Source organism: Lissotriton helveticus, chromosome 5_1 (genome assembly GCF_964261635.1).
Source record: "Lissotriton helveticus chromosome 5_1, aLisHel1.1, whole genome shotgun sequence".
Taxonomy (NCBI): domain Eukaryota; kingdom Metazoa; phylum Chordata; class Amphibia; order Caudata; family Salamandridae; genus Lissotriton; species Lissotriton helveticus.
The window spans coordinates 1,088,633,380-1,088,655,140 of NC_136065.1; the positions used below are offsets into that span (position 1 = coordinate 1,088,633,380).

Here is a 21,761-nt window from a genome sequence, read left to right on the forward strand (position 1 = left end):
TTTCTTACTTTATGACCTGCTTTACGAGGAGGAGGTGCCCGAATTTATTAGGGGTCTGTCGATATCTGATGAAAATGTTGGGCCTTGCCGGGTGATTTATTTTGGGTTGGACAAACTGAAAATAAGCTTGTCATCATGATTCTGCTTTTTCTTTGTAGTGAAAATATGTGAATGGTCTACTGTAAAATAAGGAATGTTTGCCTGCAGCATAATATTTTGTATAAAAAGAGAAGGCTGGCTTTGTAAGGTTGAGCAGTCTCCTGAGAATATACACCGTGTTGTACTTCTAGGATATCTGTTACTGGCTGCAGCCAATAAATTCGATCTTTGACTTCACCAAGAGGACTCTGTGTTTCTGTAAGTCTAGGACAGGAAGGACCCGAAGTCTTAGGGTGTGTTCCCTGGCACCGCTGGGATCTGAAAAACCCAGTACTTCAGTGGCTGGAATTACTGATTCCAGTTGACATCTCCGTTCATCACTTTTATTGGGAGCAGATTGGGGAATAACTTACTGACTCCTTATTAGCAGGTCCTTTTCTGTATGTGAAGCTCTATTCCAGGCGCAATAATGAACTTTTTTTCTTACAGTTACCACCTGATTTTAGCAAATAAATGGGAGTGGGAACGGCTTCCGGGTGCAAGGCATACTCCTGCAGTGCTGTTGGGTTGCTGCATGCTTCCTCGTCGGTGCTGCAGCAGGTTGGATGGAGCCAGGCTTTGGCCCCGCCCACAGTCCCTGTCCTGTGCTGCATGCCTGTGCTTTTAAGGGCTGTATGTAGATCCATCCCAGGTTAAACGAAGGCAATATGTTCTTGCACCAGTTATTCCTGGTGAGGAAACATCGGCAACCTTTAGCCTGGCGCAGCAATGCCTTCTGGGATTCATAATATACAGGCCTGGGTGTAGTTCACGGAGTTTGGCTACGTGGAACTCTGCAAAGTGACAAAAAAACTCTGTGTTCGTGCTGGTCTTCCTGCGGCTCGGGTAGAAAATCTACCTGAGCGGTGACTCGCGCTCGCCAACTTACCAGGGAAAAAACACTGCTGCACTGAGCGAAGTTTTCTGCACTCCATGAGCTCTGCGGAGTGCGAACAGAGCAAAGTTCACCGCCCAGGCCTAATAATAATGGCCTTGCTGCTCAGTGGGGGCTCTAGGTCGCTATGGAAGTTTTGCACTATTTTGCCACAATTGGAAAAGATATCCATGATCAGTACAGTTGTCGGTAAGAAACTTTTGCTTAGTAGTTCGTTATATCAGGGCCAGCTTTAGCACTGGTGGTGCCCACTGCGACAATCTTTTTTAGCGCCCCCCCCCCCCATGACCTCCCCCTAAGATTACCTTACTACCACCTGGCAGAAGGGTCCCTCATCTCTCTTGCATACATTTCATTTGTTTTAAAGCTCTGGTAAAGGCTGGCTGTACTAATCCACTCAGCTATTGACTTTAAATACAGGTTTGTTCTTTGTTCTCTGCAGCAGGCATATTAACACTGTGCGCTACTTTATGGTGAGTCAAAACTGTCACTAGATAAAACTCCGATCTCTCTCTCTCTCTCTAGCAGGAACATTAACCACAAGAGTTACCTTGACATTTTTATTGCTGCCTGAAATCTGGACGCAAAAAGGAACTCTGCATCAGCTGCTTTTAAATCCTAAGTTACACCGTGCCCCCAACTGAGGTCAGCACCACCCCTCCAAGTCTGCGCAGGGTACGTCGGCACCGGCCGCACTGTCCTACTATATGATTTCTATTGTACTCCAGCGCCACAGAGTGTAAGCACGCAAATCATGACATACACCAGCCAGTGCTCTGAAAGAGGGCAGCAGCTGCGGGCTGCATCCCATCCATAACACTCGCCAGGCAGCACACACATATTGCTAATTACACTGAAGAAGTAACGAAATATAAATCTTGAATAGTAAAATACCACCATAGGGCATTTTGCTCATTAACCAGAGCAAAGGAAACTCTCGCAGCAGGGAGCAACGTATAGAACATGTAGTTAACATAGCTCGGGGGATAGAAGAGCTGGCAACGGAGTATAGTGCCCACAGCTCCTCACCAGACATTGACGGAGAAGGAAAGGCCTTGTCTGCGCACTCCATCAAATGCAAAATGTAGGCATGAAAACAGCTGCATGTGTGGCAGGCATCGTAATGACTCCTCCTGCCAACACCCCTAACCATCCACCCGAGTGAAGCAGGACAACTGTTTCAAACATTTTTTACAACAAAAAAGAGAGGCAACAAACACAGGTTACATTAGAATAGAACAAAAACTTGATCATCAGTAGACTCTTTTCTTTTTATTGTATGTTGCCACAAACAGCGCAGCCAACACGTTTCACCTACAAAGGCTTCATCAGGGCTGCAGACTTAACAAATACACACATAAACCGTACATCCGACCGCATAAATACATATCTATTCATAAACAGACAAAGTGGTGCTGCTGGAGGCGCATAGGCTGCATTTTCTTTTGTTCAACAAGCCACTAAATGGAGCCAACCTGATGTTGGTACTGGCATGACTGAATTATTGCTCTGTGGTGTTGACCGTAAAAAACAACTGCTGTTGTAGGCGGTCAGGCGTTCCCTCAGCTGGGAGGAAGGGAGCCACTTTAACCCCCAGCCCCATAAATGTACTACACCGGCACTAACCAGCTGCATAATGTATTTATTTATGTAATGCGATTTTATCTAGCGTGAACTTTACCCGAAGGTGTCAGAGCGCTTTACGTAAGAACCAGTTTCAATACATAAGGACTCAGGATTACGTGTGTAACATAAAAGATACAAGCAGAAAAAATTGCAAATGTACAAGTTGTAAAGTCACCAAGGAAGAGAGTCACTCAAAAAAAACTATGCAAATGGATTAACTCTAAGCGTCACATAGGAATGGTAGAGAGTACAATGGTCTACAGCATATACTAGTGGTTAGAGTTATCTCTATATACATATATATACAAACAGTAGAATTGGGTGGGATGGATACTGGGGTTCGGAAAAAAGGCAAATCAGAAAAATTTGAGGATCGTCAAGGGGGAAATGAGGGAGAAGGGTAAAGGCCGTGGGAACGGACAGGATGGTGGGCCAGGGTCAGGAGAAAGAAGCGGCTGAGAGCAGCTGCAAAATGGCAGCCAGGACTAAAGAAAACAAGCATTTGCAATGCAATAGGTCTCACATTAGGAAAGTTTGAGCTATTGGTATTGTAAATGACACATTTTTTATTTATGTTTTGTTTTTGAAAATAGCGAAATTAATAGCCTTGTCATTTACAATGCCAATAGTTATAACTTTCGCAAATGTGACACCTATAGCATTTGTAATGCAATATGTGTTGTATTTACGTGACTTACATGTATTGATATTACAAATAACAAGGGCTTTTAATTTTTTTTCAATAATTACATGCAGCTTTACATGCAGCGCTTGTTTGTGGCAGCTCCTGTATTTTAAAACTTACCCGTTTTTGTCTCTGCTTGATTTTTTCTTTTAGTCACTTATCCCCAGCTTTTATCTGCCTGGCTCGCATTCCCCCACCTTTGCCATCTTACTCGCACCTTAATTGTGGAACCCCCGCGCTTCGCGGGTCCTTTGCCCCTGTCTCGTGGCGGCCATCTTGGGTGAGTGGGTCAGCGCGTGAGTAAGTCCTTCCTCTATCCTGGTAGGACAGTACATAAGCAACCATGCTGACGCGCAGCGGGGACGCCGGACTGACGCCGGAGTTACGCCAGAGTTCAGCCCGTCTGGGCCCGTCCGGGTCCGGACGGGCTTAGGGCTGGTCTCTATCGCCGACCCGCGTGAGCCTTGTCATAACCGTAGCAGGTATAGCAGGGAGGATCTCATGTCCTGGCGGACTTGGAAATCTACCCCTTGTAGATTTGCCCACGAGGGTGGGCAACCGTTTTTGCCTTGCGGAGTCTGTACGCCGGGTCGGGATTTGACCTCTGATAAATCAGTGCTTACAGTTGCTTTGCTGAACTGCCGGTTCCTACCCAGCCATGCCATTGAAATCCACTCTCTCATTCTTGACCATAAGTTGGATGTGCTGTTTCTAACAGAGACCTGGATCTCTTCTTGCTCAGGCCCGGATATGGTCAGAGCACTCCCCCCAGGCTTTCTTATTTTCCATCTGGATAGGCCTGTGGGGCGGGGAGGAGGAATCGCCATTCTTTACAGAGACACGTTAATATGTAAGGCTCAGGACGGAGATGTGAGCGACTGTGAGAGTTGTCAGTTCTCCCTTCGCCTGTCGCCTACTGCGTCTCTGGCTGGCCTTCTTGTCTATCGTCCTCCTGGGACTTTGGGTAATTTTACTAATTCCTTCCTAGAAACTGTTGCACTCCTTGCGTCCTCCACTGTCAACTTTGTAGCATTGGGCGACCTCAACATTCATCTTGATGACCCTTCTAACCCCTTGGGTGTAGATCTCCAGTGCGATCTTAAAGCATTTGGGATCAAGTTGGTTAACACTGGTGCAACGCATGGGAAGGGACACTTGCTCGACCCCATATTTTCTAATGTGGATTGCCTTAAAGTATTATGTTGTACATTGTTTCTTCATGTAATATGGTTGCCTGTTGTCTTAGTCCTTTCTTAGTGTTCTCTCATTCTCTGTCTACCACAATGCCTTTGTATGTTCTGACTTCCACCTGGAGAATTCCATGGGTGTCAGTTGGTGGTCTGGTCAGCTGGCGAGGTTTTGTACTCAGCTGTGTCCTACATTAAATCTATATTACCTACTCTGTCATTGCCTTGGACAGATCATTTCTTGGTGTCTGCTCAGTGGCAATTTGAAGTCTTAGGGACTCCAATGCCCATGGTCTATACTGTGGAAAGGGCCTGGTCCAGGCTCCCAGTTGACACCTGGGCGGCACATCTGGAGGCCTACCCCTGGGTCTAATCCGTTAGTAGCCGACGAGAATTTAAACACCTGGCTAACTAACTCGCTGGATGCAATTCTCCCTAAGAAGAGACTTCTTACTAGGGGTAGGAGAGTAGGATCCGCGCCCTGGTATACTCTAGAACTGAGGACACTGAGGAAGGGCTGCAAGAGGCTGGAGCGGACGTGGAGGAGAGATTGGAGTGAAACTAGCCGGAGTGAATATCGGGCGGCTCTTAGGAGCTATAAATCTGCTATCCGGGTAGCGAAATCGGAGTTCTTCGAGGAGAGAATAGGTTCATCTTCTAATTCCTCGAAAGAATCGTTCAGGGTCATCAAAGAACTCATGAAAACTCCTGAACCCCAGATCATCTACGACAATCCACGCGAGAAATGTGCAGAACTCGCCTCCTTCTTTAAAACTAAAATTGATAACATTCTGGCATCCCTCCCTCAACCCGCTCAGGAGACTCTTTCGAATGGAATACCAGGGTCCCAGTCCAGGGCGCCGTTAGTGGAATTGGATTCTCTTGGTCCTGTCACTATGGAAGAAGTTCTTGGAGCCTTGGCGACCATGAAGAGTGGTTCGCCGAAAGATCCTGCACCCATGAAATATCTGAAGCAGGTAGCCTCTACCATTGGCGGCCCAGTGACAGACCTTATAAATCTTTCCTTTTCCCAAGGAGTGGTGCCCCCTAGTTGGAAGGGAGCGGTTGTCAAGGCCATTTTAAAGAAACCCAATCTGGATGCCGCCGACCTTGCCAACTTTAGGCCAATTTCCCTTCTTCCGGGCCTTAGTAAGGTGGCAGAGAAGCTGGTGAATAGCCGCCTATTGGGTTTCTTAGAGTCTAACTCCCTTCTGGGCGACTCCCAAACGGGTTTTCGTCCTGGGCAGGGAACAGACACTGCCCTACTGGCAGTCGTGGAGAATGCCAGGAGCATTTTGGATTCAGGGGGATCAGTGGCAGTGATCCTCCTGGACCTTAGTGCGGCATTCGACACCGTAGACCACCAGGTGTTACTCCAATGGCTGTCGGGGGTAGGGGTCTCCGGGATAGCCCTGAAATGGTTCGCGTCTTTTTTGGAAGGCCGGACGTTTGAGGTATGGGAAGCCCTCGAGAAATCATCATCGGTCCCTCTCCAGTGTGGTGTGCCGCAGGGCTCTTCATTGAGCCCTACTTTATTTAACATCTATATGGCCCCACTGGAGAGTGTAGTACTGCCAGTGGGTATCAAGATCATCAGTTACGCTGATGATACTCAGCTGGTGGTAGGGCTTCCCCAGTCGGCGAACCAACCCGACAGGCTGCACACGTGTCTGGTTAATATTTTTTCCTGGATGTGTAGCTCAGCACTAAAACTCAATGGCTCAAAGACGGAATTTATGATGCTGGGAAACTCCTCCCCCTTCTTGTCACCTAGTAGTTGGCCTAGCTGCTTGGGAGCTGTACCCACCCCCAAACAGGAGATTAAGAGCTTGGGGGTGTGGCTGGAGCAGGACCTTTCCTTCAAGACACACGCCAAAAAGACCGCAGGCGTGTGTTTTGGTCTGCTCCGGTCAGCTCGGAAGATTCTACCTCTCCTCCCAACGGCTGCCAGGAGACTACTTATCCAGGGGCTTATTGTCTCGCGGTTGGATTTCAGCAATGCGCTGTTTCTTGGGGCCCCAGAATCGACTTTAAACAAACTGCAGCAGGTGCAAAATGCGGCAGCCAGGCTCCTGACAGATCTCCCTAGGCGCCAGTCAGCTCGTCCCGCGCTGAAGGCGCTTCATTGGCTCCCCATACGAGAAAGGGTGAAATTTAAGGCTCTTTGTATGGCGCAAAAAATTCTGCAGGGGAAAGGCCCACCCATCCTGCGGGATATGGTTCAACCCTACAAGGCCTCTCGTGCCCTTCGTTCAGATCATCTTTATCTGTTACAGGTCGCGAGGGTTAGGAAGGCAAGAACCGGTGGTAGGAGATTCTCCATACATGTGGAGACATTGTGGAATTCCCTCCCCCTGCACCTGCGTCTGGAAACGAGCACCCTGCGTTTCCGTAAACTTTTAAAAACTCACTTGTTTCCCGCCTAAACTCTTGCTGTTTCCTATTCTGGCGTATCTTTCTGGATGAGCGCGGGGATGCCCAAGGGTAACCAGGCGCGTTATAAAACTCAGTAATAATAATAATAATAATAATAATAATTAATACTTAAATAAAAGTTATTGTAATTTATAATGGCAATAGCTTAAAGTTTTTTAAATAACTTTTGTGTGGATTATGTTCAGTGTATTTTATTGTGCCGAAAATCCAAGAACAGAAGTGAAATATTAACATCTTTTTGTTACATTTGTAATAAAGCTTGAAACATTGAGAGAACATATTTGAACCAGGTGTTGTTGAATGGTTGCACAGATTGATGCTGTGGTAGCCCTGATTGATGTTGTGATGGCGAACGAGTGATGCTGTGGCATTCAGTGATGCTGTGGTAGCGCATAGTAATGTTGTGGTGCCCCTGAGTGATGCTGTGGTGGTGCGGAGTGATGCTGTATGCTATGCTATGTTTTGTTTTGCTATCCTATGTTTTGTTTTGTTATGCTATGCTATGTTTTGCTATCCTATGCTTTGATTTGTTATGCTATGCTGTATTTTGTTATGCTATGCTATGCTTTGTTATGCTATGCTATGTTTTGCCATGCTATGTTATGCTATGTTTTGTGTTTTATTATGCTATGCTTTGTTTTGCTATGCTATGTTTTGTTATGCTATGTTTTGTTGTGTTTGGTATGCTATGTTTTGCTATGCTATTATATGTTTTGTTTTGTTGTGTTTTGTTAAGCTATGCTATGTTTTGTTGTGTTTTGTTATGTTATATGTTGTTTTGTTATGCTATGTTTTGTTATGCTATGCTATGTTTTGTTTTGCTATCCTATGCTTTGTTTTGTTATGCTATGCTATGCTATGTTTTGTTGTGTTTTGTTATGCTATGCTATGTTTTGTTGTGTTGTGTTTTGCTATGCTATGTTATGCTATGTATTGTGTTTTGTTATGCTATGCTATGCTATGTTTTGTTGTGTTGTGGTATGCTATGTTTTGTTGTGTTGTGTTTTGCTATGCTATGTTTTGTTATGCTATGCTTTGTTGTGTTTTATTATGCTATGCTTTGTTTTGCTATGCTATGTTTTGTTATGCTATGTTTTGTTATGCTATGCTAAGCTTTGTTTTGCTATGCTATGTTGTGTTGTTTATACTATGCTATGCTATGTTTTGTTGTGTTTTGTTATGCTATGCTCTGTTTTGCTATGCTTTGCAATGCTATGTTTTGTTATGTATGCTATGTTTTGTTGTGTGTTGTTATGCTATGCTATGTTTTGCTATGTTTTGTTATGCTGTTTTGTTATGCTATGCTTTGTTTTATCTTATGTTATGCTATGTTTTGATATGTTATGCTATGTTTTGTTCTGCTATGTTTTGTTGTGTTTTGTTATGCTATGCTTTGTTATACTATGCTATGTTTTGTTTTGCTATGCTTTGTTATGTTATGCTATGCTTTGTTTTGTTCTGCTATGTTTTGTTGTGTTTTGCTATGCTATGTTTTGTTATACTATGCTATGTTTTGTTATGCTATGCTGTGTTTTGTTATGCTATGCTATGTTTTGTTATGCTATGTTGGTGAGGGTGTGTGAGGATGAGTGAGGGTGAGGGGGTGTGAGATGGAAGGGGTGTGAGGGTGAGGGGGTGTGAGGGTGAGAGGGTGTGAGGGTGAGAGGGTGTGAGGGTGAGTGTGAGGGGGGTGTGAGTGAGGGTGTGTGAGTGAGGGTGAGGGTGTGTGTGAGGGTGTGTGAGGGTGTGTGAGGGTGAGGGTGTGTGAGGGTGAGGGTGTGTGAGGGTGAGGGGGTGTGAGGGTGAGGGTGAGGGGATGTGAGGGTGAGGGTGAGGGGGTGTGAGGGTGAGGGGTGTGAGGGTGAGGGGGTGTGAGGGTGTGCAGGTGAGGGGGTGTGAGGATGAGGGGGTGTGAGTGAGGGGGTGTGAGGGTGTGTGAGGGTGAGGGGATGTGTGAGGGTGAGGGGTGCGAAGGTGTGGGGGGTGAGGGGGTGTGAGGGTGAGGGTGTGTGTGTGAGGGTGAGGGGGTGTGAGGGTGAAAGAGGGTGAGAGGGTGTGTGAGGGTGAAAGGATGTGTGAGGGTGAGAGGGTGGGTGAGAGGGTGAGGGTGGGTGAGAGAGTGAGGGTGTGCAGGTGAGGGGGTGTGAGGATGAGGGGGTGTGAGAGTGAGGGGGTGTGAGGGTGAGGGGATGTGAGAGGGTGAGGGGTGCGAAGGTGTGGGGGGTGAGGGGGTGTGAGGGTGAGGGTGTGTGTGTGAGGGTGAGGGGGTGTGAGGGTGAAAGAGGGTGAGAGGGTGTGTGAGGGTGAAAGGATGTGTGAGGGTGGGTGAGGGTGAGAGGGTGGGTGAGAGGGTGAGGGTGGGTGAGAGAGTGAGGGGGTGTGTGAGGGTGAGGGGGGTGTGAGGGTGAGGGGGTATGAGGGTAAGGGTGGGTGGGGACCCAGAGCTGGGAGAGGGCAGCCCTGTAGGAGACAGAAGGGGTGGACGGAGAAGAAGGGAGAGACATACCTGTAGCAGACAAGGGGAGGAGACAGCAGGGAAGAACTGAGGGATCGCAGAGGAGAAAAAAAATCAGAGAGAAGTAACATTACGAGGAGAGAGAAAGGAGTGATCAGGCGGGGCGCCACAAAAAACAGAGGACAGGGACAGAAAAAACAGCTGGAAATAGAATGAAAGACAGCAGACAAGCAGTGGAGTAACAGATGAGGGAAAGCAAGGAGAGGCTACGTGGGTAGTCAATGCAAGGAACGACCGCAAAGAAGGACTGCGGCATGAGAGCACCGCGGAAATAAACTGAGAGGAACTGCAAGATTAAGTGAGAAAGGAGAGTCAAAGAGCAGAAAAGTGGGATGAGGAAGACGAAAATCAATTGACTTTTAAAAATTCTGATTCCACCAGAATCCGAGTCCTCCATAACACCCTTTTTGGCTGTCAGCTGTGAAAAGGAGACCAATGTTGCCCCCATTTTTATTATTCTGTATCCTCGCTTCAATTCTGGAGAGCTTTTTTACCTTGTCTCCAGTTCATTGCGAATCTTACCGTTACTAATTCAAATTGTGTTAGTTTTGGCTTATGTGCAATGCAAACTTTATCTCTATAAGTAGCTGTAACAAGCTGCAAGTCCGCTACGGAAGCCCATTAATTGATGTGATGATCTCCGCACCTCCTTCTACACCCCAGCTCACTACTGTTTGCAGTCTGTCACTCACCCCTCACCTCCCTGGCACTTCTCCTTCAGCCCTCAGGCCTGGCAGTCACTCCTCCCACCTGGCACTCATCCTTCTCCCTCTCTAGCACTCAGCATTGACTCTGCGTAACACTCAACTGTCAACTTCCTGACACTCACCCATGTCCCTCCTCGCATTCACTGCTCGCCCCCTTGGCACTCACCCTTCAACTCCATGGCACTCACCCTTCATTCCCCTGGCCTGGCAGCTACCCTTCACCCCTTGCACTCACCCTTCCCCTCCCTGGCACTCACCCCTGACCCTCCTGACTCTTATGTCTCACCTCCATGGCACTCAACCTTAATCTCCCTGGCACTCACCCTTCATCCCCTGACCTGGCACTCAACCTTCACCTCTGTGACACTTGCCCTTCACCCCCCTGGCCTGGCAGCTACCATTCACCCCTTGCACTCATACTTCCCCTCCATGGCACTCACCCTCGACCCTCCTGACTCTTACGTCTCGTCTCCCTGGCACTCACTCCTCACCTCCCTGGCACTCACCCTTCACTCCCCTGGCCTGGCAGCTATCCTTCACCCCTTGTACTCACCCTTCCCCTCCCTGGCATTTACCCTTGACCCTCCTGACTCTTACGTCTTATCTCCGTGGCACTCACTCCTCACCTCTCTGGCACTCACCCTTCACCCCCATGGCCTGACAGTCACCCTTGTCCCTCTTGGCATTCACTCCTCACCTCCCTTCCACTCACCCTTGACCCTCCTGGCACTAGCCCGGTTTCCCCTCAAAAACAAAAAATAACAAACATTGGCATAGCCAATAGGTCTTGCCTTTAGGACCTTATAAGTGTTTAGCCACGCAACAGTTGATGTTGTTGCACCAAGGATATTGTGCTGCATAACTAAATACTTAGAAGGTCCCAAAAGCGAGATCTATTGGCTATGCCAATGCTTGTTTGGATAAGCAGGGAGGCCTAATGTGCTTCCTGATGAAACTATATTATAATGTGAGAAGTATCCCAGTGGAAAACTGCGTCTAACCTTGAATTACATTGTCAGGATATCTGTAAGCATAAATTACATATACAGTATAGTGTAATTACGTTATATACTCCTTTCAGCACCATAGGGGATATTAAGCTAAAATGTAGCCATTTTAAAATGGCACTTAACAGGGAGCTTTTTCTATCCTATGAAGAATGGTGGGTGGGTGTGTGTGTGCGTGCGTGCATGCGTGAGTGTGTGTGTTTGTGTGTGTGTGTGTGTGGCAAGGCACAAATATTATAGGTGTTTGTTTTTTTGTTTTTTGTTTTTTACATTTTATTCACATTTATTTTTCGCTTTTAGTGTGCTCACAGAAAATTAGAACACCTTAAGCAGGAGTTTAATAGCAATTTTTGTAAGCAAAGTTACATTCCATCTCTAAGTCAAATTGGTCAAAGCTTCTCCAGTATTTACAAAACGTGATAGACAAGATGCTACACAAAAAAAGAAAAAACATTGCATCTGAAGAGTTTTCTGGAATTCTGAAATACGACTGGAAAGAAATCAGTCTGCTGTAATCAAAAACATCCCACAGTATAACCAGTAATCATTCCACTTATCACAGCTTTGATGAGTTTAAAATTTGTGTTTAAAAGGTCCAAGATGACTGCAAGTGTTACAAAAATGGGCAGGGTGGAAATTTTGCAAACTTCATGTGCTTCTGAATATCAAGATTTCCTTTTTATACAATAGTCACAGTTAAAAACACCCTGCTGGTAATACATAATTACATTTGATTTATGAAGGTCATAACCAGCAATAAACAATAAAGCCTATACAACGTGTATTTCTACTTAATCACCGACTGGTACAGCTAACATGAGATAAGTGAAAAATTCCTATGGTTTAAATGAATTACTATAACTAGGATTATTTTATCTGGGTATTGATTTTGTATTTTTCCACCTTACTCAAGACCTATAGTGTTGTAAGCCTTATAGAACAACCCTCCTCAAAATAACATCGTAATAACTTTCTTTAAAAAAATAACAAAAAAAGACTAACCCCTTTACACATTTAGCGTGGCACATTGTAGCCCCTTTACATCATGTGGCACATTGTGTTGGCAATCTCGTGCACCACCCCAAGTTTCCACCTGTGCCCCATCACTTCATTTTGATACCCCTTATTGACCCACCCATCTCCTTCATGTATGGGTATGTCCATTGAGTTGACAAAGTTTAAATTTTTCATAAAAGATGCAAGTATGCAAAAAACATTAATACTGATGCGAAAAAAAGGAAATAGGCGAGGGGCCACCAGAGGCAGATCTCTCCTCCGCCTGTTGGAATGGTGGTTTAACAGAGCGAGCTGAGATGGGATCTGTAAGGGAAGAGGGAGGGGAAAGAAAAAAAGAAAAAAAACCATCTTTTTAAATCAATCCCTGGTTGTAGAAAAGATCTCCAGAACCAGTACCTGGCACCACTCCAACAAACAAACAACGGGGAGGGGAGAAAAAAGTCCTTTGATTATCTCAAAAACTGCCATGGGTTTCATTTACTCTGCCGACTCGGTTGGCGGGGCCTCTGTACTGGGCTCGGAAGGTGCTTCTTCTGTCGGGGCTACTGCTGGTTCTTCTGATTCGGTGGAAGTGGCTTCGGGGGCAGCACTTGGTGCCTCCTCAGCCGGCTTCTCAGGCTCCTCTGCTGGTTTGGGTTCTTCTGCTGCTACAGGCTTCTCAGGGGCGGCCTCCTCAGGTTTGGCCTTAGGGGCTTTGCTGGGCTTAGCCTCTTCAGGGCTTGTAAGTGTTCTATAGATGCAGACATACTCAGTGTCTTAGGTCTCAGTCACCAGGCTCCTAGGTTGCTGGAGCCCAGGATCCACGACCTCAGCCACTGCACCGGGCTCCAGCAGCCTTCTCCCCTCAACCAAAATGTAAATGTAAATGTAGTTGAGCTTATATAGCGCACAGCTACCCGCAGTGGGTTTCCCGGCGCTTGCTTAGGGAACCCTTCCTGGTATTCCCCTGTGAGATAGCAGGGTATCCACAAGGTGAAAGTCAGGCATCCCGCCACGAGGGGCCGTTGTGGAGATTAAGCAAGCTATTGCCCAGAGTCGCAGAGTGTGAACCCGTGAGTCGAGGAGGCACCAGGGCGAGAATTATCGAGTCCATGGAATTTTTAGCCCAAGACCCGCCGAGGCGGGTAATTGAACCCTGGTCCAGGATTGATCTCAGCTTCCAGGTCTGTTGCCTCTAACCCCTGAGCCACACTTCTCCACCAACCAATGGCAGTGCACAGTCTACCGTCTTCTGCACATGGCGACGACTTCTTGCCCTTCAGTAATTAATTTGTGACAGTGGTTGTAGGTGGTCGGTACTTGCACTAATTTTTGGGAGATCAAGACTTATATTTCACCAGTAGACTGACCCAGAGCAAGAAAGAGAAAGGCAGGAAAGAAGGCGGCAGAGAAAGGGAAACAGTGGCACACGGAGATAGCAGGGATGAAAAATAACTTCCAAGGGAGAAAGAAAGAGAAACAAGAATGTCCAGGAGAGAAAGAGAAGACAAGTGCAGGGTTGTGGAAGAAAGAGGTCATCAGTGGAGTAAAGACTAGACAGCCTTGGTATTCGCAAGCCTGGTATTTAGTAGCACAGGCCCCTAAACATACTTTTGATGGCAGGATGTATGCGTTTATTTTTAAAGTAAGCATCATTTCTCTCACAGTGCCTTGTGGGGCACATGATGAAAGCGGGCTCCCTTACGATCTGAGTCTAGTCATGTCTGTAGTGGTAGTGGCTATTTGGGCCTTGTTACGGAAAGTGTCCCAGGGGCACAACAGGTGCCTGCCCTCACTTTCTTCGTCCTGATGCACGCTGGTTTTACAGAAGAGGTCCCAGACACTCGTGTGGCCCCTTCGGGGCTGCACCATGATGGGCGGCTCTGGCTCAGCGCAGAGCAAGGCGCCTGTTTTCATACACCTGCCATGTGTAAAGGGAATTTATTTAACCTACTATTTCTCTGAGTTAGAGCTTAATTTTGAGAGAATACAGCTAGGGAACAGGGCATGCCTCTTTCTGTGCTGTACACAACTGAGAGAAATATCAGGTTAAATGTATTACTTCTTTAGACACTGCATGGACACAGACAAACACTCAGCTATTCTGTGAGCTAGAGCAGCACATCACGGTGTGGCCCCAGGAATACAGTTAACGCCGGCACACATGGGAGATCCTATTGTGGTGTTCTCATTTTCATGGGGACGTGACCTCATGCAAATGAGGGGAACAGTTTGCCTCTGCACCTGCGCTGTGTCATGGATTTTTAATTTATTTATTTCTTTGTAAGGTTGTATAGCGCGCAGCTACCCCCAACAGGGGTGTCCTGGTGCTTGGACAGGCAAAAGGGGGGTGAGAGAGCTCACGGGACATTAGGCACTGGAGAAAAGCCAAGTCTTAAGATCTCGGCGGAAAATTGATTCTGAATTAGACAGTGGCAATGGCAGAGGCAGGCTATTCCAAGTTTTTGCTGCGATCACTGCGAATGCTCTACCGCCCATTCTGGCGTGATGAAAGTGGGGGGGTGCGAGGAGGTGAAGGTGGTTGGATCTAAGATTGCGGCTAGACTGGACAAGTTTGATGCGGGTTCTCAGGTAAATTGGGCCGGTATTCTGTAGTGATCTGAAGACCAGAACCATTGATTTGAACTTGACCACTGGAAGCCAATGAAGCTTCACGAGGTAGGGGGAGATCGAGTGGCGATAAGGGATGTTGTATATTAGCCTAGCCGCCGCATTCTGGACCCTCTGTAGACGTCTAATCAGGTACGCGGGAGCCCCTGCGTACAGACTATTAGCATAGTCTAAATGAGAGGTGATGAATGCGTGGACAACAGTCCGGCGATAGTCTTGAGGGAAGAAGGGGAGCATTTTTTGGATCATGTGGAGTTTCCCAAAGCAGGCTACAGAGACTTGGTCGATTTGATTCTTGCAAGAGAGATCGCTATTAAACCTGACACCAAGGTTCCTGGCTGTTGACACGGGTTCCGGGGGGGGATAAAGTTCTAATGGCCACCATAGGGAAGATGGGGGGGCTGGGTTGATTGAAGAACATGACCTCCGTTGTGTCCGAATTTAGTTTGAGGGTGTTTAGGGCCATCTAGGAGGAGATGTTAAGCAAGCAGCGCCTAAAGTTGGAGAAGGTAGCATCGAAATGGTCTCGGAATTAGAACACCAGTTGAGTGGCATCAACATAGGAGATTACTCTAACTCCACAGGATTCAACTACTTTCGCCAGGGGTGATAGGTAGACATTAAAAAGTAAAGGGCTAAGAGCAGAACCCTGGGGTACCCCGCAGTTAAGGAGTTTCTCGCTAGAGACAAAAGGCTGCAGGAAAACCATTTGAGAGCAGTTTGTTAGAAAAGATCTAATCCACGATAAGGGGGGGGGCCTGAATTCCGAGGCTGAAGAGTCTCTCTAACAAGATGTCATGGGAGACCGTATCGAATGCCGCGGACAAGTCGAGGAGCACTAGCATGGCTGCCTCACCTGTGCCAATACATTCTCTGATATTTTCCGATACCTCCAGCAGAGCGGTCTCGGTGCTGAAACCGGGTCTGAAGCCGGATTGAGAGTCGTGGAGAAAATGGCCGGCTTCAAGATAGGAGGCAAGTTGCTCTTGGACAATTTTTTCGAGAACCTTGGCCGGTTTGGGAAGAAGGGAAATGGGGCGGTAGTTTTTTGAGATTGCAGGGTCGGCATCAGCTTTTTTCAGGATAGGAATTAGCATGGCCTGTTTCCATGCGGAGGGGAAGACACCAGCCTGTAGTGAGGAATTCCAAATAGTGTTGAGGGGGGGAATGATGAGGGGGGCTATGGAACTGAAGAGGGCGGCAGGGCAAAGATCTTGTGGAGAACCTGATTTACAGTTGAGCCATTTTTGGAGAGCAGCTTCCAAGGGCATGGGGCAAAGGAGGAGAGTGATAGGGCTTTGCTATTGGAAATTCCCATGGTTTGTGTCGGGGTAGCTGTGACGGGTTAAAGGTCGAATAGATATCCTCAATTTTCTCATAGAAAAGTTGGAGAGGTCATCGCAGAGCTCCTGGATAGGGGGGATCCTGTTAGACAGGGCAGCCAGTTTAGTAAAACCTTTTATGATTTTAAAGAGAGATTTAGAAGAGTTAATGGCGGAGTTAATTTTATTCGCAAAATAAACTTTCATTTCAGCACGCTTTTGTCTATGAAAGTTCTTGATAGCAGCTCTATATGTGGCTTTAGCCTCGATGTTGTACGATAGTCTCCAGCTACGTTCTAGTTCTTTGCACTGACGTAGTGCGGGAGAGAACCACGGGGCGGAAGGTTTAAGTCTAGAGGATTTGAGGGGGAGGATGGGGGCAACCTTATCAAGTGCGGAGGAGAGACAGTCATTAAAGCGGGTTACATCAAGATCCAGATCATCACTAACCCGGATGCAGGTGCAAGCACAAAGAGGCTACCAGAGGACCACAAAGAGGTGCCACACAGTGTGCCCCAGAGGATGACCTCTTAAAAGGATATAGGGCCGGGGTCTCCAACCGGTCGATCGCGAGCTACCGGTAGCTCGCGGAGACCCCAGGAGTAGCTTGTGTAGCCCTTCATGGGCTATTTACTTTTCCGGCTCCATTTGCCCTCCCTCACCCAAACAATCTGCTCAGATTGGTGCTAAGCTGGGGGTGGGGGCGGGTGAAGAGGATGACGCTCTTCTCCTGGAGCTGCAGACTCTTCTCGTGAGAGTCTGACTCCTGTGGCGTCATCGTTACCTGGAGCAGTACGGAGCAGAGACGTGACTTCGACCGCAGGTAAGCTCAATGGACGAGCAGATAGATCGTTTAGTGACTTTGGATTCTGTTTTTTAATGAATGTGATGTTGAATAATTCCCGGTACTACACTGACACGCCAGGCACAGGCACAAAAAACGAGTGAAACAGAGGGCAGAAGGGCACACAAAACAAGGGGAAAACGAGTGAAACAGAGGGCAGAAGGCCACAAAAAACAAGGGGAAAACGAGGGCAGAAGGGCACAAAAAACAAGGGGAAAACGAGGGCAGAAGGGCACACAAAACAAGGGGAAAACGAGTGAAACAGAGGGCAGAAGGGCACAAAAAAGGGGAAAACGAGGGCAGAAGGGCACAAAAAACAAGGGGAAAACGAGTGAAACAGAGGGTAGAAGGCCACAAAAAACAAGGGGAAAACGAGGGCAGAAGGGCACAAAAAACAAGGGGAAAACGAGTGAAACAGAGGGCAGAAGGCCACAAAAAACAAGGGGAAAACGAGTGAAACAGAGGGCAGAAGGGAACAAAAAACAAGGGGAAAACGAGTGAAACAGAGGGCAGAAGGCCACAAAAAACGAGTGAAACAGAGGGCACAAAAAACAAGGGGAAAACGAGTGAAACAGAGGGCAGAAGGCCACAAAAAACAAGGGGAAAACAAGTGAAACAGAGGGCAGAAGGCCACAAAAAAGAGGGGGAAAACGAGTGAAACAGAGGGCAGAAGGGCACAAAAAACAAGGGGAAGACGAGTGGAACAGAGGGCAGAAGGCCACAAAAAACGAGTGAACCAGTGGGCAGAAGGCCACAAAAAACAAGGGGAAAACGAGTGAAACAGAGGGCAGAAGGGCACAAAAAACAAGGGGAAAACGAGTGAAACAGAGGGCAGAAGGCCAAAAAAAACAAGGGGAAAACGAGTGAAACAGAGGGCAGAAGGCCACAAAAAACAAGGGAAACAGAGGGCAGAAGGCCACAAAAAAACGAGGGAAACAGAGGGCAGAAGGGCACAAAAAAGAAGGGGAAAACGAGTGAAACAGAGAGCCGAAGGCCACAAAAAACAAGGGGAAAACGAGTGAAACAGAGGACAGAAAGGGACAAAAAACTAGGGGAAAACGAGTGAAGCAGAGGGCAGAAAGGCACAGTATGGGCTCTGATGAAATTCGGTTTAAAGTCAATGAAACTGGGCGTGGGGGGTCTCTCGGAAAAATGCACGAGTTGCTTCGGGTTCAGTAGCTCACGACGATTTTCAGTGGACAGAAGTAGCTCTGACTACACAAAAGGTTGGAGACCCCTGATATAGGGGGTAACGTGGAATCCCAGACATCCCCTTCGGGTGCTTGCACCCGCCATAGGGGATCTGTTCTGCTCTTTGAAATGCAGGGCGGGCGCCACCTCAGGTATGAAAGACTGAGTGACTGCTTCAAAACCCCCGGGCAGCAATACTTTGCAACTGCCCCTGGTGCACAGCATTATCTGTAATAGGATGCACTATACATACGTTCATGCAGTGATGCTCACCTCCGAAGATTAAACTCTACATTGAGAAAAAAATTAGCTGGAAGTCTAATAAAATACTGGAGCCAGTCGAGGGAAGTACAGTTCCTCCCCTCTCCCGCTGAGCCCTGCTGCTACTACACCAGCCACACCTTTGTTACCTACATCCCTTCAAATGCCCTTTAATTATGTCCTTAGAGACCACAATTCAAGACACCTGTCTACAACCATAAGCCCTCAGTACTCCACTGCCTGGTAAGCTGGCTGCCGCCCCCTCCTGGTAGAACCATGCTCCCACAACTGCCACTTCCAGGAGCAACAGACACGCCTTAAGTCTTAAGTTCACTTACCACATCTTGTGTCACCAAACGCAAACATACAACACCAAACATAATACATACAAAAAATGTGCAACAGTTGCTGACACCAGATCCCGTACATAGGGGCTCATTAGGATGGCGGACGGACCCTAGAGGAGGAGGGACCGTCCGCAGGGGCCGCGGCGGTCCCTCCAGTGCAATTAGGATGTGACCGCCAGCCTGGCGGTCACATCCTCAATATTTAACATTGCGGCGGGTGCTGCTTGAAGCAGCACCCGCCGCACGGTTAAATATGCATGCTTAGCATTTGCATGCACAAAGCGGCAGGCACCGCGCGGTGCCTGCCGCTTCGTGCTCGCAAATGCAGGGGGGTACCATAGGTACCCCCCATGTGCACCCCCCACCCACACAATCACCCTGGGGGCCCGCAACGGGCCCCCAAAGAATTTACCGTAGGCCTTTCCACGGCGGAGAATCCGCCGTGGAAAAGCATCTGTTTTCCGCCATCCTAATATGGCTGGCGGTGTCTGATAGACACCGCCAGCCATGTTAGAGCTTTTCCGCCGCGGTCGGAAGGCGACCGCGGCGGAAAAGCTGCGGACCGATTTTGAGACCCACCGCCATCCTAATTTGGCAGTGGGTCTTTTGTGCCTCCCCGGCGGTTTTCCCGCATCCTCCTTGCCGGCGGTGGCTTCCGCCGGCCCGGAGGATGCGGGAAACTGCCATCCTAATGAGCCCCATAGTGTTTGCCCATACGTGGCGGTAGGGCTTTGGTAGAAGGCACGGACTCAAAGGTGAAACGAGTAGGTCATGCTTTTGAATCATTGTTTTCGTGTCACCAGTTGAAAAACCAGATGAAAGCATGAAAGGTTACGGTTCAAAATAATTTCCCTGATAAAAAAAAAAATAGAAACTGATGTTATTGCACATTTCTCGTGAGAAATGAGCAGGGGAGTGGATGTAAAACTAGAATTAATTAACTATTTGGACGTTCAACAGTGCGATTTCTCCCTCTGTTCAAGAGTGATGATACTTGCCTTTTGTTTTACTGATCACTATGTTTAATTGTAGAATAGGCAGGATGATTTGCTTGAAAATGAGTTTCAGAAAGGGCAGAATCTCGCTCTGGTAATGTCTTCATGAACAAATCTCTAAGGGTTCTACCGTAATTTCATTGTTTTACTTCTAGGGGATTATAAATTTGTTTCTGCAACATTCCGCCTCTTCAAAGTTCCCAAGAGTGCGAAACAAAACAAGAAGTACCAGGTTGTTTACAATGGAGGAATCACCGGGTGTGAAGCAGAACTGCAATTCGATGTCAACTTTACATTTCAGGTACAAACCTACTTGTTTGTTTAAGAGGCAGGTTTGTCGCAAGTCCATTTTCACTAGTGCATTCACATTATTGCTTTTCTCATTTAATAGCCATTTATTTACAAAATGTAAGTTTGTGTACACAAATTTGTGTTTTCATCAAATTTGTGGGCGAACAACAGTTGCATTAATTTATTATATATCTGTAGTTTTGTGTAGCGGTTGAACCATTACATTTTGAATTACTGCCACGTAAATGCCCCTGTTCCAATGCCGCCTATAAATGAGAATTGCAAAAAACACAGTTGATGGACAGAATCTAGAACAATGTCATACATTCATCCCAGTACAAGGATCTGGGCCTAAATCCATCGTTTTTTTTGCACTCCACACCACCCTGGGTTAGACACTGGCTATATGCAAATCAGCTCTGACCCTGTGCCTCATGGGAGAAGTCCAGTCCGAACTCCCAAGCCATGTCTTTCCCAGACCGGAATCAAGCATCCAAGGACCGGTGTCTGGCCATCAGCCTTCATCAGCCTGGATAGCTTGACTCCAGTGGTGTGGAGAGCCTGGGACTCACGTCTGAGCATACCCAGCCCACACGCGGTGAAAATTGCAAAAAACACAGTTGATGGACAGAATGTAGAACAATGTCATACATTCATCCCAGTACAAGGATCTGCGCCTAAATCCATCGTTTATTTGCACTCCACACCACCCTGGGTCAGACACTGGCTATATGCAAATCAGCTCTGACCCTGTGCCTCATGGGAACAGTCCAGTCCGAACTACCAAGCCATGTCTTTCCCAGACCGGAATCAAGCATCCAAGGACCGGTTTCTGGCTATCAGCCTTCATCAGCCTGGATAGCTTGACTCCAGTGGTGTGGAGAGCCTGGGACTCACGTCTGAGCATACCCAGCCCACTCGGTGTGAAAATTGCAAAAAACACAGTTGATGGACAGAATGTAGAACAATGTCATACATTCATGTGTGGAGAGTCTGGTGAGCAAAATAACGATGGATTAAACTCAGATCTGTGACTGTGGGTGAATGTTTTGCCATTGTGCAACATTCCGTCCATCATCTTGTGTGTTTTGCTGTTCACCCAATGTGGGAAGGGTGTGCCCAGACGTGGGTCCCATGCTCACTACGCCACTGGAGTCAAGCTATCCAGGCTGATGAAGGCTGATAGCCAGAAACCGGTCCTTGGATGCTTGATTCCGGTCTGGGAAAGACATGGCTTGGTAGTTCGGACTGGACTGTTCCCATGAGGCACAGGGTCAGAGCTGATTTGCATATAGCCAGTGTCTAACCCAGGATGGTGTGGAGTGCAAAAAAACGATGGATTTAGGCCCAGGTCCTTGTACTGTGGTGAATGTATGACATTGCTCTACATTCTGTCCATCAACTGTGTTTTTTGCAATCTTCACCCCGAGTGGGCTGGGTATGCTCAGACGTGAGTCCCAGGCTCTCCACACCACTGGAGTCAAGCTATCCAGGCTGATGAAGGCTGATGGCCAGAAACCGGTCCTTGGATGCTTGATTCCGGTCTGGGAAAGACATGGCTTGGTAGTTCGGACTGGACTGTTCCCATGAGGCACAGGGTCAGAGCTGATTTGCATATAGCCAGTGTCTAACCCAGGGTGGTGTGGAGTGCAAAAAAACGATGGATTTAGGCTCAGATCCTTGTACT

The 21,761-nt window shown here is 47.5% G+C and overlaps 1 protein-coding gene across 2 annotated transcripts in view; it reads left to right on the forward strand.

Moving 5' to 3' along the window:
- Positions 1-21,761, forward strand: part of AS3MT (arsenite methyltransferase) — a 263,586-nt gene that overhangs the window by 196,037 nt on the left and 45,788 nt on the right. For both annotated transcript variants that reach the window (XM_078643672.1, XM_078643673.1), the window contains one exon: positions 19,939-20,084. In XM_078643672.1, the coding sequence (XP_078499798.1) occupies positions 19,939-20,084 (146 nt within the window). The remainder of the gene's footprint in view (positions 1-19,938; positions 20,085-21,761) is intronic.